This window comes from Brienomyrus brachyistius, chromosome 5, assembly GCF_023856365.1.
Source record: "Brienomyrus brachyistius isolate T26 chromosome 5, BBRACH_0.4, whole genome shotgun sequence".
Classification (NCBI taxonomy): Eukaryota; Metazoa; Chordata; class Actinopteri; order Osteoglossiformes; family Mormyridae; genus Brienomyrus; species Brienomyrus brachyistius.
The window spans coordinates 30,953,684-30,981,142 of NC_064537.1; the positions used below are offsets into that span (position 1 = coordinate 30,953,684).

The window sequence follows — 27,459 nt, forward strand, 5'->3', positions numbered from 1 at the left end:
AGAACGCTTAGCCAAAACAGCCATCCCTCTTTTTCTTCTGGAAAGTTGAGCGGCAAATTAAATTGCCTGAAAGCCCGCCACTTTAACACAATGGTGGTAGCGCCCCTCTCTTTGGTAGCAGGCCTGGGCACGTGCTGTGCCCCGGTCGCCACTTAATCTCTGAAAGCGCCAAACTCTGAACCCTGTCAGTCAGGGATTTTTTTGAATGGGGTGGGCTCAAACAGTAACTACAGGATATCCCCTGCGTCCCCCCCACCCGAAACACCCATACGGATAACAGTGTGAGAACGCCGTTGCATTTTTCCGACATGCTGTTCAGCGTGCTATTAATGCGCCGTTCAAAAGCCGATGACGGGGAACCACACCCCCAATCACTTTGAATGTAAATCACATTTTCTGGCACTCTTTATACATTTCAGTTTGCCAGAGAAAAGGGGGACTTTATTTTAATCCGCGGCCCTTCCCAAACGGGAAAAAAAAAGTTAAATATTTACTAATCCCTTTAATCTTGTTTCTAAGCTAACGTTTCCTCCCGTCTGCGGCAGCCGGCTTTTCTGGAACGGACCCCTTTCTTGCGAGTTCACTGTCACTGGAATGCCAGTCTTTTTTCTTTTTTTCTTTCTTTTAATTAGAGATGCGATTTCCCCGCTTCGTGTTTCACCTGTGCCTGCCCCGTCAGAGCTACGCCCGCCACGGGCGACGCATGAACACAGACCTGTAAGCGAACAGCTGCTGCTGTTTACTCTGTCAGGCACGAAAAAACATCCTGTACCGAACGCTCGGCGAAATCCTCCCCTCGAATAATAAACATCGCTCCGGTTCCGGGTCTGGATTCCCACTTTGGGTGGTTTTTGCGGACGGGCTCGACGGTGAAACCAGAACCCAAGAAAGAGCATGAAATTCTTAGCAAAATGGAAGAGTGAAATGATCTGGAATATGTGGGAGGAACCGAGGCGCTTGGCATGACAAATGCCATCTGACAGAGCATTTCGTCCACTCCATAAAATCAAATGTCCCGGATCACACTTTCTTTCTTTCTCTCTTTCTTTCTCTCTTTCTTTCTTTCTCTCTTTCTTTCTTACTTTCTTTCTTTCTTTTTCATTCCTATCAGCTTGCAGCTAGAGCCTCTGCTTTATAATTCATGATCAGCTTCTGCTTAGCAAGGTGGTGGCAGAAGAAGCGAGTGGCAGCCCTTCGCGATAAGATGGCGTTGGGCGAGGGTCACGCGGGGGGGCCCTCGGGACGACAGCACATTTTTGTCATCTGGGGAGGTTTGTCTGTGCTGGGTGTGTATGGCAGGCCGGTCGTGTTGTGTCTAGTACAGGGAAAATGAGTGGGTGTGTGGTGGTGTTCATTGAAGAAGCCCGCTGGAATGTCATGTTTGTGTGTGTGTGTGATTGTGATTGTGCATGTGCGCGCATGTGCGTGTGTGTGTTTAATCTACTTCTCACAATGGATTCCTCCCCAGAGACTCTTTTTTTTCTCCATGGGCTGTTTGCTTTGAATCTTGGCAGTGGTCTTGAGCAAAGACAGTTCTGTAAGACTGAAGCCCCCCCTCCCCTTCCTCCTGCAGCGGTAGCATTTCACAGCCCCCCAGTGAAGATCAAGAAGGAGCCTCGTAGCCCTGGCTCCGACCCCAGCCAGTCCTGCAGCCACAAGCAGAGCTTCAGCTACCCCGGTGGGGAGCAGTGCCTTTACGCCAGGTGAGCTGTCCCTGCCCAGCCGTAACGCGATACACCAGCATGTGCAGGGAACCTGAAACCGGGTCAAGCCCAGAGAGAGGCTGCTGTTGTACCTTTTAGCCCAACGCTTAAATTGGTGTCCTGTTGTATTATTATATAGCACAATAATAATACAGGCAGCCTTTTTTGATTTCATGAAAGTGTCTGCCAAGTAACAACAATAAATAATCATCACAGCCCTTGGCTCCATACCCCGAGTGTTGTGGCTCTTATTTTGCCCATCTCGCTGCAGTTGTTCCTTGTTACTTTAACCAGCAGCTAATGACCGAGTTCTTGAGCCCACGTGGTCCTGACCTCCTTCACTGGAGCTGAGGAGGACCACAGAGATCTTACAATAGCATCACCTTATCTTGCTACCTCATTAACCCCACTGCAGTGCCTATGAGCAGAAGAGAGTTTTGGGACCCAAGACCTCGAGCCCCGGGACTCCAATGTCTCCGATGCAGCACTACTCCCCGAAACCCACCCTGGGCGTTCGGCCCGACTCGGGGTACATGAACCCCCCAGGTGGCACCCCGTCCCTACACAGCCACAGCTTTCCCATGGAGCACAGGTAACCAGGAGCAGCAAGCTCCCCTGGCATCCCTAAGCACCCCACATCCTCCTTCAGAACAACCTGCTCGTTTCTGGATCAGAGCTTCAGCTTTTCAAGGCAGTTCTTTTTCCTCTTTACTTGTTATTCAACCCTCTGCTGCTATTAAGTTACTTTTCTCTCCCTGTAAAATTTGATCGTGGGCTTTGACAGCTTAAGCCTCACATCAGCGTTTTGTGCTGCATCATGGGATTGTCTTCGGCCCGTCGATAGGCGATTGTTTCCTGGGGTGGGCTGAAGGACAGAAAGGTGAGCGGACTAGAGCAGCGAAGCAAAAGTTCTCCTTGTCTTTCCCAGCTCCAAGTACCCGCAGCCTCCTGCAGAGATGTGCCCCCAGTACCCAGCCCCGGGCCAGACCATGCAGCGTGGCCATGCCGCCCCGGTGGGGGGCGGGGGCGGGGGTGGGGGGGGGAGGGGGGTACCATCGGCAGCTCTCTGATCCCTGCATGCCATATCTGCAGCAGAGCTTTAAGCAGGAGTACCTCGACCCGCTGTACGACCGGGCCGGTCACATGGCCGGTGTGGCCCCCCAGCGCTACCCCCCCGCCCACATGATGGTCAAGCAGGAGCCCGCCGACTACACCTACGAACCCGGTAAGCTGCTGCCATTCCGTACTGAAGCCCTGTGCAGTAATAACTTATACCCCAATACAAACATACACCTTGTTGAGCCAGGTGTAAGCGCAGGAAGGTGGAGCTTCCAACGAATGTCCAGGTACTTTGGGGTAACACAGCATTTTCCAACAGGGGTATAAAAACGGAAGGGGGGGGGGGATAGGGAGAACATGTCCCTCTGATATTTAATTTGGATTCTTTCACCCCCTTCAATAAATAGACATTTGTATTTAAATTAAGTTGCCCCCAAATCTCAAACTGTATCTTGCTCCATTGTCTTCCAAGAACCTCAGATAATGTAGTGCCAGCTTAAATAATGAAGCGCTGGTCTGTGGACTCCATACCTGGTCAACCTGCAGCATCTCCACTCCCTGAACCTTAAATGTTAAGCTGCTTTACAGCTATGGAGTCTGTGCCCACAGCAGACACTGATAACGGCTCTGATGTGGCTCGACAGAGTCTGGCTTACTCTCCCCGTGCATCGGAGGTTTGCGACTAATTCTGGATCCGCAGCCCGGAAAGAAGCTATTATGTTTAAGTCTTCAGAATTAAGTTCAGAACATGGATCATGTGACACCAGTAATAAAACCAGTGTCAACTCCTGGGTTGGTGTCTTATATCGACGGGACTGAGTGTTCGGGTCTGCTACAGAACCCACCGGAGTGCTAGTCTGGCAGTGGACCCTCAGCGTCCTCCGTGGCTGCCTCCCGTCTATCCGCTCAGCCCCTTTAGCTCCATAGTTGATGGTAACGGTGTTTTTCTGAGAGGCAGCTCTGTACTCTGCATCCCTCCCTCCCACTTGAATGGGAGGCAAAGGAATTTCATTGAGAAAATGGAGGGCACTGGAAAGACTAGAAACCCCAGCGGACAGCTCCCCGGTGTCGGGTTACAACGGCGGCTTCCTTTTCTGCAGGCAGATGAACTCATAATGGAAAAATGAGCGTGGCCACAGAAACCGGAGCCACACTCCTGCTGCACAATAACAAGAGGGTGGGGGAACAGGGGCACGAGATGAGCGCAGTGTTTGGAGAGGGAAAATCTGGCCTTACTGTACGAAAGTGCTTTCAGAGCTCTTTGAAGTACATGTTAAATTATACAGCTGGATGCTGAAGCTCTCACTGTACATGAGCTTGTATCTGATGATGCATAGACTCCCCTGGGTTTGCTTACCTTTTAAACGAAAATCTGTGCTTGTTTGGTTTGTTTACACCTCAAAAATTATTTGTCAAAAATTTGAGGGCCGTGCTGAGCTTGTTTGCCGGCATTGAGGGTGTAGCAGAGATGGCTTATTCCAGACGTCTTTGAAACTCTTATAACTCTGATGTCTTACGACATGCCGATCCTTCGCCCAACACCAGGAGCGCCGTCGCCTCCCTGCTGCCCACGTGCCTCCAGACTGTCTCTATGCAAAGCACCACTTCACCGAAGCCTTTTAGCTGCGAGCGCATATGATACATTTATCACCGCAGTGTTCTTTCCTGGCAGCTGGTCACAAAAAAAAGAATAACCACCGCACTGCAAAAATGCTGCAGTGAAAACCACGCCCCCTTGGGGCCGCCTGTGGAAAACGCTCACTCTCCTGTCGGTAGCCAGAATCCGTATTACCTTACAGTGTGATCGGGTGACCGAGGGAATTTAATTTTCCTCAATGATGTCTAATTACAGTAACGTCACACCATTCCTCAAGCCAAAGGGACGATGTCGGCTCTAAGACACTCCACTCTATTCACGTAGCTGGATATCTGTGTGTTTGATTCTATTGTGATTCTATTGGCCTGCACAGTTTAGCCGTTTGGACTTTGACCTTTCGTCTGTCTCCGAGCAGCTTTACATTTATGTGATTTTTTATTTTTTATTTTTTTTTTAAGGGTGCTCTTGATTACTGCTGGGGGAGTGGTCAAGGTTTCTAGTAGTTTATCGTGACTGGAACATTTTGAACTCATTTATTAGTCTTGATTGTATTATCTTGTAGTTGTTTTTTTAATAATAATATCTTTTATTAATATTTAGACAAATTTTTTGAAGCCTACTTATCCGTCAAGAACTCTGCTAATATAGTACTAGAGTTAACTTTGGGTGAAGCGAATTTGGGCAAAAGTTGCGACTCGTAACCCAAAAAGACTGCAGCTCGGACCAAGATGTTCCTGACCTAAAAATAACGAGACACACAATATTATGATTAATGCCGCTTTTGTCCTTGCGGCACCGACATAGTTACAAATATAAACCTCTGTTCTCTTCTCACCAGAGCCCTGGCTGTGAAAGCAGAGAAAGTGCCATTGTTGTAAGAACGTGCTTTCTGAGAGGATGAGAGGGTCTCCCCTGCAGTCACTGCGCGCCTCACAGACATGCCCCAAGTCTAGGAACATCACATTAAGCAAGAGTTCTGGTCCTAGCTAGCTGGTGCAGCCCATTTAAAGTAGCTGTGTATAAAGTGTTTTACAGTTATAAATTGTGCTTTTCACAGATGTGCCGGGATGCCCTTCCATGTACCTGCAAAATGAGGGCTATGCTGCCACCATGCACGGTAACGAAGGTAAACCTGCTCCTTTGCCCCGATCCCGTCCTGACTGCTGTGTTTCCTTAACAGTGAAATCGCGCGATCCAGTATTTGACATCTACATGTTTAGCGCGCAATGCGGTGCTCAGTGACATGCCACCTATGACAGGCTCCCGGGATGCGCTTCCTGTGCTCAGACAAAACAACTGCAGATATAACGCAAACACTGACCTTATCTAGACAACCCCGCCAGCAGCATTTCAAAGCTCTGAGTTAATCTACTTTTTACAATACGTAGATTCTCCTACATGCTTAACAGAAGTCTTATTTCTTTCATTCTTTTTTTTTTTTTCGCAGGGCAGGGATTTTTTTTCCCTGCTTTTCAGAATTCGAGTAGATTTTGCGAGTTCTCTGAATGAATTGAGGATGTTTAATTTTGGTGTCAAGGATACTGTTTCCTTTGGGGTCTGTGGGAGAATTAATGGTGGAAGAGACGGGTCCTTGCAAGTAGGTCGCCGTGGCAGAGCTGGTGGGCAAGGGACAGGGCTGTGAGGGGCAGTGCTGGCAGCTTCCCCCGCTAGATCATCGCCCCGGGTGCTGATGAACTGGCTCGCTGCGCCCATTAGCTAAGTGCCATTGAGAAACTGTTTCCACTGGCAGCGAGGTCTACGTTACAGCCGTGTCGAAGCAGTCTGGGTCCAGCACTCCCACTGAAGAAAGGCCTGTTTGTTAGTAGCCAAGAATAAATACACTCAACTCCAAGGGCTTGACCATTTGGTTGTTGCTCCCATTATGACGCGGCATGGAAGTACTGACTCATAATCTACCTTTCCGCGTTCACCAGCATGCCAGAAACTTCTAGGTGTGATTCTTAATCTCACTGCAGAAATGAACAAGGTTGTTCTCCCTGCCATGAGAGCAACATCCATGTCTCAAGGAGACCAAAAACATCTTTCAGCAAGCTCAGGCCCGTCTCCAAAACTAACAAACTCCTGGCCACTCTCTAACCCGGTCACTTTTTATTCACTCTAGGCTACTCCTTTGAGAACGACTCCCGCGTTGTCCCAGAGAAGTTTGAAGGTGAGTGTGAACTGCATTGACACTACTGTTGTACGGCCACTCATGCCTTACTCTGAAGGCAGATAGCGAGGGAGTGCCTAGTACCTGGTACCGGTCAGTGATCTGACCCTCCATTTCCAAGGGCTATGCGTTATTAGGTTCAAGCCATTATGGATGGCGCCACAAAGGTTATTAGAGAAAGCCGTCCAATCAATGTAGTAAGGGCAATACATTAGTGCTCTCTCTGTATTTCCCTTAAAGATCATCATAAATACAGGAGTCTGATGCTAAATGGCCTGGCTGCTTTTTTTCCGAAATATAAACTGTTCGTTGTTTGGGATCAAATTCCGCTTGTCCTGCTATTGTTCTTGGACCTGAGAAATAACCGCACCGATTAAAAAACAAAAAACTTTTAAGTTCTTGCGCCACAAGACCTAGTTGATTCAGCAGGTTGTGTTTCCTTATGTGAAGAGTGGAATGCATTCTCAATAGCACGCTCAAAGCAAAGAGGGATGTTTTTACACGATGAGAGTTGACGCGAGTCCATGGCAGTTTCACACGATGTGCGACAGCTGCTTGCTGTGATGAGTAATGTTCCTCCAGTTAGGTTGTTATAGCATGAACCCAGATTTCTCTGCTGCTTTGCTGGAATATCGCTTTCTGTTTTGAGCTGAACAGCAAACCTCACATGATGAACAACAAAATCTGTTCTGTCGAGTCAATATGGTTCATATGGTTTTCATATGAATGCTCTTGTGTTAGGAAACCAGCAGTGGTGATTTATGTGTGTGTGTACGGTGTCAGATGAGGGTTAGTTAAAAAGTCTGACTTTGATCTTCTAACAATCTAAACAGCGGAGGTGAAGCAAGAGGCGGGCAATGTATTCCGTGATGGCGCCCCCTATCAGCGCCGCGGGTCCCTACAGCTGTGGCAGTTCCTGGTGGCTCTGCTAGACGACCCAGGCAATGCTCACTTCATCGCTTGGACAGGCCGTGGCATGGAGTTCAAGCTCATTGAGCCAGAAGAGGTGAGTACAGCTATCTTTGCCTGACCTTTGACTACACAGAAAGTGAGGCAGTTAATCACTAATCATCTGTGTTTCTGGTCCAGAGAGTTCATTTGGACGCCATTGTCCATCCTGTCTGCAAACGGCACATACTGGCCTAACATCGGCCAGTCCCATTCAACAGGATCCCCAAGGGTTCTAGCCAATCACTGAACAGGATGATAAAAAGGGGGATTCCAGCGGAATTCTGTTATTTGTTACAAACTGCATGTTTCTGGTTACATTTACAGCAGCATCATGCTTTATTTAGATTTTCAAAGTAAAAAAAGGTCTGAGTCTAGTTTCCTCACAGTAGGTCTGTTCTTTCACACTTGAGACATTTTGCTCTTCCGATTCAGATCTGAGCTGATGTGTGTCCTGGTTTTGACAGAAGGTCGCCACTCTTAGAAAACAAAGTGCAAGTTCACTGTTCACAGTGCATGTAATACAATTTCCTGTGGACATTGTGGGCTGTCGTCTGTCAGTGAATAAAATGACCCTACTGTTGTTTTTTGGTGGAATTTCCCTCTGAATTAGCCGGGCTGAATTCGGTCTGCCGAGGCTTGAAGAGAAATGTCTTTGTTGAGATTGTATCTAATATAGAAAACAAAAAAGCTATAAATATTCAGTACATGTCAGTGTTGACTTGTGTAAAAAGCAGCTTACTGGTACTTTATCAAGATAATATGGGCATCATAATGATGAGAGGAAAAAAACAGTTAAAAAGCAGATAAGTGGCAGCACCAAGCAGGCACCAAGCAGGCACTAAGCAGGCGCACAGTAGCTGTGTCTTAGCTTCCATTCAGCACATTGACTTTTCAAACAACAATAAATGTGGGTGTTTAAAGATCATATGCCTCGCTTCCATTAGTCTCCATATATTATTCAGGACTCTTTACAGCAGTGTTTCCCAATCCGGTCCCCAGGGACCCACAGTTGGTCCGTGTTTTTGCTCCCTCCGTGCTCCCTGCCAGACAGTCCACATTGGGAGGGAGCAGAAATGTGGACTGTCTGTGGGTCCCCGAGGACCGGATTGAGAAACACTTTACAGCATAGAATGTAGGCTTGTCTCCTTGAGAAGAGCCTGAAACATCATGGCTAATTTTCTCTAGATAACTTCCACCCTCCACCACCGAATCACGTTCTGTTCTACATTGTCCCCTCTCTTAAATGAAGACAATTGAATTACAATACAGCAGCAGCAGCCCTTTCCGGATGCATTCTTTGCTTCTGCTATATCGTGCATTTAGATTAAGATGAGATTTTTGTGGGTCCATTCTGATGCTGAAGGGTAAAAATTATTGCTCCGGATGCAGGGGCTCAAACCGAACTCTGACATGAACATAGATTAGTAAAGAAACTTATTTCAAACCATCAACTTCAGAGCTTATCAGAGCAGCCCGGGGTGGTGTTTGTATTTCTGGATGAATCACAATGGTCTGTTTCTCTGTTGTTGTCTGTGGGGCTGCTGAAGTTCAGTTAGAGGTCGAGGCTGTAACGACAGTGCGGACTATATTTAAAATGCGGCCTGTGATGGGCAGCCACCGAGCCGTCCTCTCTGGACACAGTGTGGCATTAGGGTTGGATTCAAGTGGCGATCAGTTACATAAAGAGGAAAAGAACAAGTGGATGCTGGCCCCTTTCACGCGTGTCCTCTGCTTGGAGGAAAAGCCTGCCAAAATGTTATCAGGTGCGACCTCTAGTGGTGAAAATGGTTAGTGCTGGCCCATTCCACCGTGGCCTGGCATCTGCCTGTTTTAATCCTGTGAGTATTAACTTATAAATAGTCATTCTGTGGATCTCATAGAAACTTCAAATTACTTAAGCCCTGCATGAAGCGACTTGCAGCACTGAACGTAAAAAAAAAAATTAAAAAAAAAAATGCAAAAACAAAAGCCAGAATGAAGGTTCGCACCATCTGTTCAATCACAAAAGCGTGTCCTCCCTTTCTCCGTCAGGTGGCCAGGCTTTGGGGGATGCAGAAGAACCGTCCGGCCATGAACTATGACAAGCTGAGCCGCTCTCTGCGCTATTACTATGAGAAGGGCATCATGCAAAAGGTACAGAGAAGCAGGGAGATACTTCACTGTAGCACATTAATTTATATGCATGGATGAACATAATTGGTACGCAAGTAAGCATTCGCCGTATAAAGCGACGATTTCTTGTTACAGCACAAATGCTTTCTTAAAGTGCATTTGCACTGTTATGACAAGATTTTACCATGTATTTTAGTCTTTAGATGGCGGATGTGTCCATTTGCGGTATAAAGGTTAATATGCAGAGTGATGTCTCTGCTTGTGAGAGTTGGCCGCTGATGTCTTGTGCCTCCGATTGCCTGTCCAGGGCGGGGTGTCACCCGTTACCCATCTCTGTGTAGATGTCCCTCCTTTCCATGTGTCACGTGCTGCCTCTGGTCCCCTAACAGCCTCCGTCTGCGTTCGTTCCCCCACAGGTGGCCGGCGAGCGCTACGTCTACAAGTTTGTGTGCGAGCCCGAAGCCCTCATCTCGCTGGCCTTCCCTGACAATCAGCGGCCCAGCCTCAAGGCCGAGTTCGAGCGCTACGTCAATGAGGAGGACACCGTGCCTCTGTCTCACCTGGACGAGGGTGCCGCCTACCCACCCGAGGCGGCCGCCCCCAGCATGGGGGCCCAGCCCTACTCCAAAGGCTACATGTACTGAAGGCCAGACCCTCTTGCACACACCCCACCTGCCCCCTTGTATATATATGGCTATGGTGTTTTTTTTTTTTTTTGTTGTTTAAATTAATCCTATTAGGGATTCCCAAGGTTTTAAAAGCTGCATTCTTCTCACTTCTGAGGCCTGTCCAATCCAAATACACAATGGTGGTTAAACTGATCGCTTAATAAACACAGAATATTAATACCACAGAGTCAGGCCTTTCCTTCAGCTCTGAAAACTTAATCATTACATAGTTCTTCAGCTCTGCCCTTTGTACTTGCTTGCAACCACCGTACATGTATCAAAATCTGAAAAATGGTTATAATACTGTATCATACAATTTTTACCGTTAACTCTATATATATATATATAAGCTATTAAATGCTGATACGTATAACAAGTAGCTGTCCATAATGTATTTTATTTAAATGTGGAAAAAGGCGTGACGGGGACATTAACATTCTGTATGCACAGTTGTTTGTCTGTCTGTCCTCCTACATCTCTGACATCTTCACACAATTTCAGCGCATGGAGAACGCACAGTACCCACACTGAATTTGCACACCAAGTTTCTCAGGCTCAATTCAGGGATGTCGCAGGGGTCACAAGAACAGGGGGGGGGGGCCCAGCATGAGGCGAGGGGGACCAGAAGGTACCCAGATGGTCTGTAAATCAAACCAGCCGGGCATGGGGGGGGGGGGGGGGGATAACTCAGGGTATAAATGTCTAACCAGGCCTCCCTAGTACACATTATGTTCCGTCTCTGCGGACAGACACTTCCTGACATCAGCTGGATGGCACCGATAGCCACTTGCTGGTCTGTGCCTGAGATTTACAGTGACAGGGTACCAAAGCTGTGCTGGCCTTAGGATCTGTGCAATTCAGAAACGCTTCAGACGGCGTGTGATTGTCAAGCAGCTAAAAGTGTAAGGACAGTCTATCTGTATCGAGTGAAGGGAGAAGACCAAGCGCTCTCATCCGAAAATGTTCTAGGACAAGCTTGCAGTTCTAAAAAGGTGCACGTTCTACAAAACATCTTTGATTCTTGTTTGTTATGAATGAGTATATGTGGAAGCTTAGTCCAATACCTACAAATGTCCCATTAATAAAATGATTGGGGAAGTGACAACTGAATGAAGCCATTTCCCTGACGCCCTTCAGTAAATATTAAGCTGTACTGTGTACAGCTAGTTGCTTAGCAACATTTTGAGTGTAATTTACTCTAAATCAGCTGTCAGGTGGGAAGGCAAACTCTGAATGCAGAATTCCTTCGTTTCTTCGGGCGGTAGATAGACGCAGTGATTTGGAAGAGTAGGCTGTGAAACGTTACCCTGTGCAGACTGTGACCTCATTGGCCATTACCCAGGCCGTACATCTGTACCGGCTGAACACTGAACACGCAGCTCCTGATTCACTCAGTCTCACAGCTAAGATTAAAAAGAAAAAATGTTGAACGCTCCATCCAATAATGTGCTTCCATGTGAAACAGCCTAAATCTTATTTAAACTCAAACCCGTCGAAGGGATCTATAACCTTTAGCTGTACCTCAGAGGTAAAGGTTAATTCTTACCCTGCTGTTTTAAATATGGTTTCCTAATGCCAAAGCCGTAGGGAGACGAGAAAAACAGGAAACGAGGAAACAGACAAGGGTGTTTAATGGGCAAATAAAACAAGTACAGCTGAAGCCTAAATAGACAAACCCAAGTTCCAAATGGACATAAAAAAAATAGTTATATACACATACATAAACCCCCCTGCACCGTGGCTTTCAGTCCAAGACAGATCCTGAAAAAGTACCTGAAACTCAGATACAAGCAGTTCAATGTTTCATTATATGAAACAGTGCTCTGGAATTCTTCAGGGGTGGGAATGGTTGAAGGAGCCAGGTACTAGCATTTCCCCGTCTGCACATTTCTGATGAATTACTTTACCGGTGGTCCCTTTAGGGCTCACCATCTTCTGGGTAACCATGAGGACCATTAGCGCATAGCAACAGGTTTCTCATTGGACAAATAAGTTTGCAGCACTTGTGCCCAACACAAGACCAGCGAGAGGCACGTTCCGCTGCTGAAGAAAGGTGCAACACACCTTTTCTTAAACCATTCTGCTGCGACTTGAGTCCAACATCCGCCTCTTTTAAACAACACATGACATTGTTTATTACAACTGCTACAATGATCCTTCTGGCCTGAAATATTAATGGCGGTTGCAGTAAAATACACCAGGGACCATGAAAAAGTTCCAGAACATTTGTTTGTAGCGGAAGAGGAAGTGTCTCAACAAAGACAGCAGGAGAGATACGGGAAAGTAAACCCCCCCCCCCGGCCTGACGTGGCAGCCTAGCGGCGGCGGAACGCCCGTGAGATGCGCCAGGCATTGGGCTCCTCGTAGCGGTTGTACAGCGGTTCCAGTCGCTGCTGCTTCTTCTGCTTGCTGAGCCTCGTGGGGTCGGACACCTTGAAGAAGGCCGGGGCGAACTCCACCAGCCAGCGCGGGTCGATGGTGGTCACCTCCCGCATGTACTCCTTGGTGGTCAGCACCAGCTCGTGGTACACCACCCTGGGAGGAATAACAAAGGGCAAGAGGATGGCTGCAGGCGCACTAACCTAATGCCAGATTATCTTTGCTCATGCTTGGTGCTTCACAGCCAGTCCTGGCCATTTTATAGTCCATTGGGAGGAATATATATTCAACCAACATTCAGTTGACGTTTTAATGCTCAACATTTCAAACAGTTCTACAGAACCCATTAGATTGGCTGAATGTGCCTAACAGTGGGAAAGAGGCAAGTTTGTAGAAGGGAATTACCCAGATATTGACTATCATTGTGGAAATGCTGTTACACTAATACAAAGAAACTGAAGACAAACATGGTTCCTGCATATCAAACTAGCTCTGGTACTTGGTTTAACCCATTACCCCTATGTATTTCAACCTACATTCTACAGTAGAAGCTGGGGAGAAACAGGCGGGTAGCACTCACCACTCCGGCTGGCGGTTGAACAGGGCGCTGGAGGGGTGGATGTACACCACCTGCTGGTCGATAAGGGTGCGGTAGCCCTCCTGGGGGTCCTTCTTGGCGGCGTTGCGGAAGAAGCCGCTGCAGATGGCCTTCTGCACTCGCACCGTGGCCTTCCCACATGACACCACGTCCAGCTTGTGTCTAGATAAACGAAACTCAGTTTGTACTTATGCTGGGGGGGGGGGGCTGTTTTTCCACATGATTCCTTCAAATACCCACCCTACTAACAAGAGACTCACTACAGACAGGCCACAACAGAAAGAGGTATGAAACGGTGCCCGAATGAAAGGCATGCTGACGCCGAACACATTTACTAACTACCGCCGAGCTCAAAGCATCCTGTCATCACACAGGCTTTATAGTCGGTAATTGGTGTTTGGTTTCAGCTTGGCGGCTTCTGCTTCTGCTGAATTAGAGCGCTCTTCTAAGGTCGACTCCCACATTTTACAAAAATAAACATCTTGCACAATAAGTACCTATTTGCCATCTGGTAACCGTGATGTTCAACTCCTTCCTACCAATGTTAAACACAGAAGATATAGTGACTAGAATCTAGTGTAAACATTTCTGGTGAGTGTCAAAGGCATGGGGAAGCAAGGCAGATCAGTACACAGTACACAGAGACTCATTAAAGAGGATGACTTGTCAAGTATAACGCAGTGCAGATTTCCAGGATGGACTCACCTGTCCATGATGCCCAGCATCTGCTTGCGGATGTCTTGGGCACGTCGCAGAGACCGCGCCTGAATGAAGTTCTCATAGCACCAGGGGTTGGAGAACTTGTTGTTCTTCCAGGAGTTATAGACAGCCAGCAGGGTCAGATGGTCCCCTTCAGGCTGGTGGAACTTGGCCTTCTTCTGGTCTGCCAGAGCTTGCTTGTCCTGGAACAAAGGTACATTATGTGTTACATGCTGAACAATCGCTGCTAAGAAACATCATCTCGGCAGGTTAGCGCCATCCTGAGCCAAACCAGAACATAAAAAAAAGCTGGTAAAGTTGAGGTCTATATGGAGTTATCCTCTAATAGTGTCACGCTGAACGGAACCATGTTCTACTTTCCAGTATGGCTGCTACTACTGATTACATCACTGATTGAGTAATCTGACAATTAATAGAGGAATATCCATCCATCAATAATCTGAAAGTGCTTGTCTTATTCAGGTTCGATGGGGCCCGGAGCCTATCCTGGAGGTTATGGGCGCAAGGCAGGGAACACCCCAGGATAAGGTACCAACCTATTGTAGGACACACACACCTATGGGCAATTTGGTAACCCCAATTAACCATATTAAGCATATTTTGGGACTGTGGGGGGGGAACCGAAATACCTGGAGGAAACCCCACGATGATACAGGGAGAACATACAAACTCCACACACGGAACTACGGCGAAGACTCGAACCCAGGTCCGAGAGGTGTGAGGCAACAGTGCTAACCACTGCTCCACTCCACTTATAATACAACATATAATACAACATAATAATAATGCAATACAATATACATTGCAATTGCTGTGCACTCAGTCACACATATACTCAACTGAGGCATTCCAACTCACTTGATGTTTTTGTGAAAGCCACGCCCACACAGGACGAACGTGCAGACCACAGACACACACAAAGCAGCAGTGTGCGGAGACAGTGCTACCCACTGCGGCACTGTGCTGTCCTGGCAGGCGTGCACTATGTGCGACGTTAATGTCCGCGTGGGATTTCAACTTTAGCGATGATTCTTTCACCATTATTTTAAATGTATACTAGGTAAAGTCTAAAGTTTACCGCTGCTGCTTTTGCATGAGCTCTCTGTGCACTGCAAGACAATCACAGTGATTCTAGTTCTTGCTGTTTGATTCACTCATACAAGATGGCAAGAGGAGTAAAGCAAAGAAGAACTGGTCATGAGAAGACATTTGTCTTCCACTGTATAGATTTTGCATTCCTGAGGTACGATACTAAGCAGAATCACGTGATGTGTCAGTGCTACTTTGTCTGCTAACGACTTTGGAAGAAAATAAGTTCTACTTGGCAATATAGTTAATTTTCAACTGCTAAAAAAACACAAAAACTTCAAATATCGCAATCAGAACTTCCCAGGATCATTCAGCCCCAGCACACAATGCAATCACAAAAATATTAATTGCTTATATGAACATATATGTATTAGGTAAAATGATGCACCTAAGTGACAGGGCTGACTGACTTAGAAGTAATCATTTTGACATACCGGAATCATAGAAAGAAAAACAGTACAGTTTAAGTCAAAGTGACGACAGAGACAGACTAGGCTACTGAGAGAGGCTATAACACACATCTATGGTGAGGCCATAAAACCTGAATGTCTTCTTTTAAGATGTATTTGCATTGCAGTGGTGATGTTCAAGTTCTGCTTTGAAATACCGACAGACGACTGCATTTTCATTCACTTTTAACGTGAATTAATGTGCTTCCACGCAAATGATGCTTTCGCTCTTTACTTGGACCCTCATGTGCTGTGTGCCGTCTTCCTTCCTCCATATTGGTAATTTCCAATTAGGGAAATCTTTATTGATGCTTTTTATAATGGAGAAATCATGACAGCTGTACTTTGGAGGACCCAAACATCAGTTTATGGTATAATACGAGTGAATATTCCCCAGTAAATAGATTTCCATAGATAAAACATCATCCACCTGTACTATTCACGATGCATTCACCCATAATAGGGAACAGAGGTGGGGCTGGAGGAGTTATATTCACAATGTATTCGGGGGAGTGTTCAGTACCTTAGTGTCCGTCCTCATTAACTAGTCTTGCTAATTCAGTCAACAAGAGAAACTGGTTTTTGATGTCAAGTTAGTTGGGCAGGAAAAAATGACATAAAACAAAAACAATACAGAAGCCTAGAAACGTACTTTTCAGTTTAACATTTAAGCGTAGAACAAACAATCTGCTGTCCAATTCCCTGCGGGATGTTTTAGTATCATGTTAGGATATGTACACACGTCATCTACAGTTCATGGACGGTGGGAGAGTGGGAACATGTGCACAAACACACTCTAAACCTGAACATTTGGCAGATAATTGCCTATTTGGCTGGGGGTAAAAACCGCAAACACAGAGCGAGGAGAAGAATGCCAATGAACTATCCCTTTTTAGGCTGTTTAGAGTAAGAAGTGGAGGTTTGCGTGATGCAGCCTACCTTGGGCCTATAGAAGACGTTCTGCACGGACAGCATGGACACGATGGTCAGCATCTCTTCACTGCAGCCCAGGTGGACAGACATGATGAGCATCTTGCACAGCATGGGCTCCAGGGGAAACTCAGCCATCTGCAGGCGGGAGGTGGGAGCAGGCCGTCAGGCAGAAAAACACCCTACACGCAAGCCAAAGCATCCTAGGACGTCTCCGTTTTCACCTTGATCGTTGCACCTAAGGTTCCCGTAATTAGAGGCACCTCTTGTAAACAACAACAGCAACAAGAACAAAATTCCAAAACAGAAGTGAAAACAGGCTTGAAATGGCTTGACTACCTGAACTTCATTTTGAAGGACTTTTGGCAGATAAACATTAATGTGTGATATTTGAAGGGTGAGCTTCGCCCTCCCGCCTCACTGACACGCTCACGCACTCCCCTACCCTGCGACCCAGCCGGGTAAGCAGCCCCTCGTCGTCCAGGGCCCCCAGGGTGTACAGCTGCTCCATGGCTGTGATCAGAGTCTCCATTGGAGGAGCATCCATGAAGTCAAATGAGAGAAGGTCATTGATGCCCATAGCCTGTGGAGGGAGGGGAACCAAATGGAGATCAGACTATATGCTAGAAGGCAGATACAGCAGCTCTGAGGTTCACTTCGAAGGGGGGAGGTGGGCACCTTCAGGGACAGCACAGTACTGGCCAGGTTGGTCCTCTGGATCTCAGGCACGTTGGTGGTGAGCATCTCGTCCCGGTAGGCTCGCTCAGTGTACAGCCTGTAGCACTTGCCTGGCCCAGTTCTCCCGGCGCGGCCCGCTCGCTGCTTGGCTTGGGCCTACAATGTCGGATACGTTCACAATTCACAGGTTGCATTAAAGACAGCTTTCGGATTCAGATCGTAAAGGTTGTGAAGCAATACTGGAATGCTTGGTAAAGGTAGGATTACAAAGGTAGGTCATAAAATATATCAGCCCAGCAGCTAAGCTGCACATTATAAGCCACGTTATCGCATTTGGGTGTTACCTGTGAAATGGGCGTGACTACCAGCTGGTCGATGCCAGTCTTTGAGTTATACACCTTCTGCTTGACAAAGCCTGGGTCGACCACGTAATAGATGCCGTCAATAGTCAGCGACGTCTCCGCAATGTTGGTAGCGATGACAACCTGAGACACAAGCACACGGGTCATCCACAAAGCGAGCTCCGTCAGAGCCGATGCCCAGTCAGGGTATGGCGGGGCGGAGGGGGGCGGCCGGTACCTTCCTACTGCCAGGCGGTGCCGGGTCAAAGATCCGGGTTTGCATTTCACTGGGCAGGGCGGAGTACACAGGGAGGATGATGAGTTCTGGGACGTCCGGGCCGAGACTCTTCATCCTCTCATACAGGATCTCGCAGGCCGTGTCGATCTCCTCCTGACCAGTCAGGAACACCAGGATGTCACCTGTCAGGGTACAACTCGGGTTAGAGAGGGAGGGCCAAGGAGTCACCAAGGACTAACCAGCATAGAGCATTCAGGTTAATTAAAGAGCATCCATGTTAAGGACATGCTACCCCCATACCGACCTCAAAGACATCTAATGATGGAGAGTCTGATGTTTTTACTGTAAACAGCAGACATTTCTGAAAATATCAAAAACTTACACAAATATAAATGACTGAAAAACAAAAAGCTGCTGCCATAATAATCAGATTTCAACCTTGTCCCCTAAAACCAAAAAGCACCAAGTGAATTAAAAACAGGCGATATAAAACAGCAGAATAGTGTCTCAATTCCCATGGTTCACAAGCAGAGAGAGCTGCACACTGGCTGCAGCTGGCAGGACGTACCTGGAGGCTCGGTGAGGTGGATCTGCATCACCGTTATCAGACTGGCATCCAGGTAGTCCGTCTCGGGCTCCTTGGTGTACAGCACCTCCACGGGGTACGTGCGGCCCGGGATGGTGAAGATGGGAGCCTCATAGAAGTACTGGGAGAACTTGACGGCGTCCAGCGTGGCCGACGTCACGATCAACTTCATGTCCGGCCGTTTCTGCACCGACTATAGGAACGAGGGATGCGCTGTAAGCTTCTCACTCTAAGTTTACACAAGCTTACCATTTACACAATTTCGCTGCTATGAAAATCCATTCCTTCAAAAGGAAAAGCAGAAACATAATAACTTTAAAACAGTTAAAGGGTGGGGAAAAAATGGATGGACATTCACAACAAAGCCGTTTAATCCCCGAAGACCATAAATGGGGGGAAAAAAGTTTACATTTCAAAGTCTATAGCCTAACTAATCAAACGCATAAGCCTTCCTTCAGTAGAAAGACTCCCCCGACTCTTCAGTCTCACTCTACGACGTGCAGTTTTTTGTGAATTTGTATTCACAAAGCAGCTTTGATTTAAATTTATATCCGCAAAAGCAGGACTAAACTATGCTGCCCACTATACAATGTGAGCGAAACTGAGGACTCAAATCAACAGTCGCACTCCTTCCACACTGCTGGATACAGAGACATATAGATGAAAGGTTTCAGAGCGGCGGAGACACAGAACTCAGCTGTACTGCAGCGTGTAAGTAGTGGGAGGGGCTATTAGCCAGATCAGAGGAAGGACATGGGCCCACCTTCTTCAGCAGCCCGAAGAGCACGTCTGTGTGGATGGTCCTCTCGTGGGCTTCGTCCAGCATGATGATGGCGTACTGGCCCAAGTCCGGGTCGATCAGACACTCCCTCAGCAGCATGCCGTCCGTCATGTACTTGATCACCGTCTCCGGGCTGGTGCAGTCCTCGAATCGGATGGTGTAGCCTACCTGCGTGGGTTTGGAGAGGGGGCGGGTGGGGGTTTAGCACAGCGGCAAAAGGCGAGGCAGAAATGCCACACATCAGAACCATCAGAACCACATGGACAGAGAACTACGGCCGGTTCGGGTTACGCCGAGAGCGCTGCCGAGTGATTTACTGAAGCAGAACCAAACCGAAGGTTAAGGCACGGATCTCGTTGATCTCCGCACTTTATTAAGCTCCATCCAACTGCTTGGCATTTATAGTATTTTACAGCGACGGCACTGTGGCCTCGCACCTCTAGCATTAGGGTTCAAATCAAGTCCCACTCTGTAGGTGTGGCGTTTGGCACTCAGCTTTCCTGTAGCGCTTAGGCCAGCTGGCATCACCGTTTGTGTGATTCTGTGTGTGTGTGTGTGTGTGTGTGTGTGTGTAATTTGGATATTCCCTGTGTTTGAAGGCTTTCCCGTTACACTCCAGCATATTACTATATGTGAACATGTACTCTGCAGTGGACTGGCTCCCCATCCACAAGAACCCCTGCTTTGTTACACTGTTTCCAGCCGCATTGCAGCCCTGTACAGGATAGATAGGGTGATTTATTTGGGTCTGAACCATCATGGCCAAAGAATTTTGCTAAACACAGCATACGATCAGTATTATAAACACCCACTGAACAATCACCTTGGCTTGCATATTTAGTTCTGCAGAATTTCTTGCATTATTTTGTGAACAGACAGGAAAATAACATTCTGCAAAGCCTCTCAAATTGCGACTGGTGCCCAAAGTCCCTGGTTGACTGAGCTCCAATTACCATCAACGGTCCGGGTTTCAAGACTACAAGCCTCTTCACTACGACACTCCTGCAGGTCTCGCCTGCGATGCCCCTCCTCAGAACTGCATCCAACAAATCACTTACCTCCCAGTCCAATAAGCGGGCTAATGGCCAGGGAGCCAGCGGCGGCCACTAATGGGCCACACATGGATTTACGTGTCTCAGAGATGGCGGTGGCGCGGGCATGAGGCGGCGGCGGAGGATCACCCACCTCCTGGCCCAGGCAGCAGCCGTACTCCTCGGACACCCTCTTGGCCACAGACATGGCGGCCACACGCCGCGGCTGGGTGCAGCCAATCTTGCCGCGGGTGGTGTACCCCGCCTCAGCCAGGTACTGCGTGATCTGGGTGGTCTTTCCTGAGCCGGTCTCCCCAATCACTATTAGAATCTGGTTGTCGTGTACGGCCTTTCACGAGGCAAAAAACACAGGAACATTGTTTTTATTCTTAAGCCAATCAAAGCTATTATAAAAGGTCAAATTAAACACCCACATCACAGTGGAAGCCCAGGAGAACCATCCTAGCCCAGTAAGAGCAAAACTGTCGGCATTGAGATTACCTTCAAACCATGCACATCTCTACTGATATTACTCATGTGCAATTTCCATTACATAACTGATAAATTAAGATAAATCACAAAATGGAGACTTATGATTATTATTATATTTATATATAGCTTAGGTTTGAATTTTCATGTGGGGCAGTGGAAATTACAGAACTAATGTAATTAAACAAGTGAGTGAATAAGTGAGTGCTACATTACGCTCTGGAGGTGCAAGGATGCCCATGCCTGCACTAAATACACAGCGCCCTCTGCTGACCTGGATGAGCTGCTCCTTCAGCTTGTAGATGGGAAGGCTCTCCCTCTGCTCCACAATGGACAGCTGCGTCTTCTTCCCATAGGAAGCCTTGTTACCGCCAAAGGCGTGCTTTTTCCACTCCGGGATGTCGTTGGGCATCATGCCGATGCCCCTCATGTTGGCTGCGATCTGCCGTCCGTCGGCTAATGTGGCCAGGAAAGCGAAGCGCGTTAACAGGGTTTATGGGGCAGGTCATGAAGCAGCTTTTACATGGCTCACTTTAACAGTCTTCCTGGAAGTCCCAACCAGCTAAGCCACAGATACGTACATAGACATGGGCGAGTGCGCCATGCTGCATGATTAGTAATCGCGTATAAAGAGAGAGATGAAAGGATGTTCAGGGCTAGAGTCAGAACGAATGACAGTCCCAAAAAAGTAGACCAGAAAAATTCTGAATTACATAGCTTTCATATCAGAGATAAAAGTACCTATTTTGAACGAACACTTGCAAAACTATTACCTATTACACTCCTCCAAAAAGGGTAAACTAAACTTTAAAAACCCAAAGCAGTCGCGGGCAGCCTTGCATAGCGAGAGGAATGCAGGGGAAGGCGGGGCTAACCGTCAGGCAGGGGATCCACCCAGTGTTTGTTCAGGCCCATGGGGATGGAGTCCATCTCAGCCTCGCGCTGTGCCTGCTTCACCTCCCGGCGCTCCTTGGCAAGAGCACTCTGCATCATGGCGGCCTGGGACAGGGAGCCATCCGGGTTCTGGGAGGAGCCAAATCAGTGACAGGTGGATTAGCCTGAAGGCCCTGAATAAAATATGCGTGTGTGTGAGGAAAACACCAGCCTTAAGAGTAAACGGTATCTACAAGAAGAAATTTTAATATACCATAATGCTGAGTGATAAATACTCTTATAGAAAAAGGAAAAATATGCAATAAATCATGCGGTCTAGAGCACAATTCTTGGATGATTCCCTGGAATCTCAATACCATAACTTCTTGATCTGCAAGCATCATGTACTCAGCGATTTTCAACTGATTATCCTCAACATCACCAAGAGAATCAACTGAACTTTAGGGGAGACGCCTAAGTGAAGCTGTTTAAATAAAAAGCTGCACAGCATGTTGAGCAGAAAGCAGCAGCCTGTAGCTGGGAGGCTCCTGGACCACAAGCAGCAGACCTTGACGATTTTGACGGGACTCATGTCCATGCTCTGCTTGGTGTGCCCCCGCAGAAAAGGAGGCTCCTCCTCCACCAGCTCGATCTCCAGATCTTCATCTACAAAGCACACAAACACTTGGCTCAATACAGTATACCCCAACCTACTCCATATGCAAATGCTGATCCACAACCGTGCCATGGTCTACAATTAATAAGGAGCTCAATGATTAGATCAGAGCAACCACAGCACTGGTTGGAAGAACAGAAAAGCCAGGAGTGCAGGCCGTAGGTCAAAGAAACCAGCACTGCATATCAGCGAGTCACCCATGGAAGTTGCATCACAAAGCTTATGCCGATATACTTAGGAAAGTAACTCATCCCAGTTATACATAATCTACCAGAAAAGCTTAAACTGGAACTATATTTAACACAAGGAAGATTTACCTTCTTCATCATCAACTTTTGGGAGGATACCAGTCTCCTCATCAAAGTCAGGAAACTCCTCCTTGGAAAGGACATTGGCAGCAATCATCTGAGCGAAGGGAGGGGGGGAAAAGAAAAAGCAGGTCTTAATAAAAACATGCAATCCATCCATCCATCCATCCATCTTCTGTAACCCCATCGTCCTATTCAGAGTTGTGTGGGGTCCGGAGCCTACTCCGGACGATAGGGGCACAAGGCAGGGAACAAACCAGGATAAAAACACTTTTAATCACCAAATCAGCTTGAAACTATTGATTATATATGTGTGATTGACACATCTGCTCAGTGAGTAGCAGCGCTGACCCTCCACACTACCTCCTGGACTTAATACTCTATTCACGATCCTATTAAACCTAGTGCAGAAGCCGAAAGCAGTTTCTCAGGATGCCTGCAGACGCACCTGCTTGATCTCCCACTTCTCTGGATCAGAGATCTTAGTGAGCCTCTTGCGCTCCAGGGTGTCGTCCTCCACCTCGGGCGCGTGGCCCAGGTTGAGGTTGGTGGGTCGGTCAGGGTTCCTCATGGCGGTCTCCTCGCTGCCATCGGCCCCCATGTTGCGACGCCGGTTGGGGTTCAGGTCCTCCCCGGTGTCCTGGTCCACGTCCTGCTCAAGACCGCATTCACTAATCATTTGGAAAACCAATCCTGAACTACATATCCCAAAGGATATGTGCAAGAGTGCATACTGCAGGATGCTACCCATCCCTAACAGCATGCAACAAATAAAATTACCTGAACAAGCTTAAGCTTTGTTGTATACCCCGTAACTGTCTTACTGGTAAAAACGCAAATAAAAATTTTTTTTAAATGCAGCCCCGTAATTTTAAAACTGCTCACTGCCAGAAGTAAACATGATATGTAAATTTCATACATAAAAGCTCCCATGTCTGAAGTAATTGGCAAATTTCTAAAAATTCAGCTTAAAATTTATAATTTATAAAAAGTATTTACACTAACCTAATCAAAACAGCATAAGAAAAGCATTTCGGAATACGTATCGGTTTCAGCGGACGCCTATGCAGCAGCATGCTTTAGTAGTCTGGTTTATCTAGTTATCACCCAATTGTTTTATTTATTCATTAGTGTGTGTGTGTGTTTGTGTGCAAAAACAAAGTAAGGGCAAGAAATGCTTCACAATTCAGTGCTTTTCAAGAGTAAAACAACTACCTGGCACTGCTCCGGTCCCAAAGTTGTCGGAGACTAAAATTTTTACTGTAATAATTTCAGCCTGTTTCATCTTAAACAAAAATAATAAAAACTTTAAAATTCATTAAACACGAATCTCACTCACCTTCATACTAAGGCTGGTCTTTGACCCAGTGAAGGACAACACTTTGACTTTTACTCGCTGACCTTTGCTGACCACATCAGCTACGTTGGCCACACGCCCCTCTCTCCTGAGCTCTGAGATGTGGACCAAACCCTCCCAGCGTTTTCTGCCAAAATAGGAGGGTTGAGGACATTTAGCTTCAATTACCACACATTGTGAAACTCTTTAGATAATGCAGATATGAAAACACTCATATGGAAATTCCAGATAAACACGGAAAATACTGTGCAAAATGGGTACACTAAAAGAATTTTATAAACCTGAAAGGCACAAGATACTTTCTTCTAACATAAAAAGAACAGGGTTCCCACTTTTTTCAGGACATCATTTTCCAGGATTTTTCCAGGACACTTATGAGATTTTTTACAGTTGACATGAGGGCTTCCAGTGAACCACCTTTAAAATTTGAAATTTTGCAGTCAAAACACAAGCCACTGTGAAATAATGACCTAAAATTTACTATAAATTATCCTGACACCTTTAAAGCTTACATTATTTTCTCTACTTTACAATTTCTCAAAATACAGTACATCCCCAAAACTGATAATCCACTGTTTCTTTAAATGAAATGCTGGACATGACAAAAGGCTCATTATGCATTTAATGCCACGACAAGAGTTTAATCAAAATGGCTTTTGTTTTATGCATCGTCTATAGAATACTTCAATAGAATGTATTGGTTTAATGGAGCACAATTCAACAGCATAGGGTTCACACTGTGAAACAAAAGATCAGCAATCGTGAAATGGAATTGTGCAAAATATCTTGCTATGCAATTCAATGCTTCTAACTTTGTGGGAACAGAAGGAGGAAGAACATTTTTTCATTTTCCATGAATTTTCTATGATTTTTCTATGAAAAATCCAGGTTTTCACGGTTTTCCAGGATGTGTGGGAACCCTGAACATGCTCGTGAATAACAGCATAATGATTTATTAGCGGTCACCAACCGATGGATCACGATCAACAGGTCAACCATAAAGACATTCATAATCGACCACAGTCTGCAACTTGGGGACCCACCATTTTAGGACAAAATAAATTTGTAAAAGGAGTCCTCAATGTAAAAAGGTTGGCGACCACTGATTTAAATGAATATCAAATCAAAAGCAGGACAAACAGGAGTTTCATTCACAAGGGAAATTGTAAATACTCTAGTCAACTGTCATTGAACAATACAGAACAGGATCATCAGTATGCCTTAAAAGGACTTCAGTTATACAACTATTAATTAACGGTGCAAACCATGGTGGGTTAAAAGAAAAACATACAAATGGTAAACGCATTCTCATACTAACCTCAGTCCCTCCAGCTGCACAAAGCAGCCAAACTGCATGATGCTGGTAACCTTGCCGTTGTAGATGTCCCCGACTGAGGGTTCTTCTGGGGGGGGGCGGTCTACGTGTCTGTCCTTCCAGCGGTCGGAGACCTTGTCCTTGTCCTTCTCCTTCTCCTTCTCCCAGCGCGGGCTTGCAGAGCGGCTGCGGGACCTCCAGCGTGACGAGCGGCCCCTGCCTCGGTCACGGGAGCGAGACCTGGACCGCGAGCGGCGATGCCTCCTTTTGTCTCGGTCCCATTCGCGGTCACGGTCACGCACGCGGTCCCGCTCACGGTCCCGACTCCGGCTTCTGCTCCTCCTCCTCCTCTTACCACTTTCATCATGTCTAAGTGAGAACAGAACAAAGGATGAAAACAGGACAAGTTGAATGAAGACAATAACATATGACAAAATTATATTAAACTCCATATTGCGTGTCTGTACAATAATACAAACTGCTCTAAGTATCATAACTGAACACAAACAGAATATTGAAATTTGACAGATCATGATGATATTCAATGGAAAGAAATGGTTACAGAGTTTCAATTGTGAACAGGACAGCTTGATAACGATGCTGACCTGTGTTTGCTTGACTTCGAGTCACCACCGCTTACACTGGGCATAAACATCTCCAGCTCTTTCATGGCGTCCGCAGCAACCTTGACATCATCCTCATCCAGCATAGTCTGTAGAGAACACAAGAATGTAGCCTGCTACCAAAAGCATCTTTATATACTCTGGTGCTGAAAAGCTGCTGTTTCTGCGGAAGGGTGCAGGAAACGCTTAACATATCGCCACAGAGTGGTTTCATACAAATGGCTTACTCTGGTCATGGGATTGTCGGCCCGACAAAGAGCAGGAAACATCTCCTTCCACTTTTCCTTCTCACTCTTTGGTTTGGCCACAGATTCAGAGGCTGGGCAAGGAACACAAAGGGAAATTCACATGGTAAGAATTCCTTACTGGGCTTAAGTGTGCGTCAATTGATCATCAAGACATTCATAGTCGATCAGTCGGTAAAATCTACCAAGGGGGACAAGGTCCTTAGAGACATAAGTAATCAAAAAGGCATCATATGTAATCAACGATTACAGTAAAACAAGGTGCCCCATAAGAAAATTCTTGTAAGATAAAATACTTGCTGAATTCAGATGTAAATACAGGAAGAAGACTCGTACTTACCTCTGCTGGTAGATGGTTTTGCTGGGGGTCGCATAGTTTGGATCAGTCGTAGCAGATTGCTGACCAGAGAATCCTGGAATGACAAAGAATGGGCTCAGACTTATTAGAACAGCGAGCGTCGCGGCTAGGAATACAGGCGCGTGGCACGGTAAGCAAGCACAAAACTCACAGTGAATTCAGCTCCATTCTTCACCAACGCTACCTTGAAACCATCAAACGTTGGATTCTTCTCGGCAAGGCTTATGACAAACTCGGCTTTTGAACAAAAAAAAAAGAACGATTTCCCATAAAACATTGCAACCAGAACCAGATTTTACCTACAAAACAATACACTTCGTAACGATCGCATAAAAACCGATCACAATTATTAAAGACATTAAATATGTATATATTCTGAAAGTTGTAACAAACAATACAGTTGAATAATGAACTGACACATTAAATAATCTTAAGGGCTTAAATTGAAGGCAATTGGATTTTTTTATTGAAAACGTTTCACCTCTCATCCGAAAGGCTTCTTCAGTTCAGACACATTAAATAGCAAAAGTACACATCCATTTGCTTACCAAGATCTTTATCGCTTATTCCCAAATGATTGTCCAGTTCAGTGCACACTTTGGAAACCAAAGAGAGGTATTCGAGCTGCTTAAGCTCATCTTCTCCGACGTCGACCATTTTTATGTGTTGTTTCACCAGCAATTAAAATGACTGCTAGATATTGTTAGCAAGTCCAGCCCAGTGGAGCCTAGGCCAATATTTTCTTATTTTAAAAACGAATAACTTTCCAATAAAATTTCAGAAGTCAATTTAAGTTTATATAGAATAGAAATATTTTCTTGGTACTTCGCCAAAACCAAACAGTGCCATTACGGATCGTACTACTTATAAGAAAGCACACTGTCAACAGCCGCCATATTGGCGTATCGTAGACGTGACGTTAAACGTAATGGCGTCACCACTCTGCCCTTTTCCGTATCGAGTCCAGCACGTGGTCGCTTTCCGAAAGGTGAACGGGAAGTCTGCCTTCACGTGTGCGGCGTGGCATAGAAGAAGAAGCTATTCCCACAAAGGGACTGGACGTCAAAAAAAATTCAAACTTTTTAAGTTTAAATCCACGCAAACAACTGGACACCAAAACTCCGTTTATTTTTCT

At 46.4% G+C, this 27,459-nt stretch overlaps 2 protein-coding genes across 2 annotated transcripts in view; one reads left to right on the forward strand and one right to left on the reverse strand.

Annotated features, from left to right (window-relative positions):
- Nucleotides 1-10,636, forward strand: part of etv4 (ETS variant transcription factor 4) — a 45,211-nt gene extending 34,575 nt beyond the window's left edge. The window contains 9 exon segments of the mRNA XM_049015223.1: nucleotides 1,574-1,703; nucleotides 2,119-2,295; nucleotides 2,632-2,736; nucleotides 2,738-2,928; nucleotides 5,417-5,485; nucleotides 6,482-6,529; nucleotides 7,363-7,535; nucleotides 9,512-9,613; nucleotides 10,009-10,636. Coding sequence (XP_048871180.1) covers nucleotides 1,574-1,703; nucleotides 2,119-2,295; nucleotides 2,632-2,736; nucleotides 2,738-2,928; nucleotides 5,417-5,485; nucleotides 6,482-6,529; nucleotides 7,363-7,535; nucleotides 9,512-9,613; nucleotides 10,009-10,236 — 1,223 coding nt within the window. The 3' untranslated portion in view covers nucleotides 10,237-10,636.
- A 1,238-nt stretch (nucleotides 10,637-11,874) lies between these two features.
- dhx8 (DEAH (Asp-Glu-Ala-His) box polypeptide 8) lies at nucleotides 11,875-27,245 on the reverse strand. The gene is made up of 23 exons (XM_049015188.1): nucleotides 26,873-27,245; nucleotides 26,476-26,561; nucleotides 26,307-26,379; nucleotides 25,949-26,040; nucleotides 25,704-25,810; nucleotides 25,102-25,467; nucleotides 23,766-23,910; nucleotides 22,875-23,078; nucleotides 22,436-22,523; nucleotides 22,011-22,108; nucleotides 21,445-21,592; nucleotides 20,844-21,025; nucleotides 20,235-20,429; nucleotides 19,032-19,217; nucleotides 18,251-18,461; nucleotides 17,683-17,864; nucleotides 17,448-17,588; nucleotides 17,104-17,259; nucleotides 16,871-17,008; nucleotides 16,435-16,563; nucleotides 13,943-14,139; nucleotides 13,220-13,399; nucleotides 11,875-12,795 (listed from the first exon to the last, which is right to left on the reverse strand). The coding sequence occupies exons 1-23, from the start codon at nucleotides 26,979-26,981 to the stop codon at nucleotides 12,576-12,578; spliced, it is 3,633 nt and encodes a 1,210-aa protein (XP_048871145.1). The 5' UTR covers nucleotides 26,982-27,245; the 3' UTR covers nucleotides 11,875-12,575.
- Nucleotides 27,246-27,459: the final 214 nt, after the last annotated feature.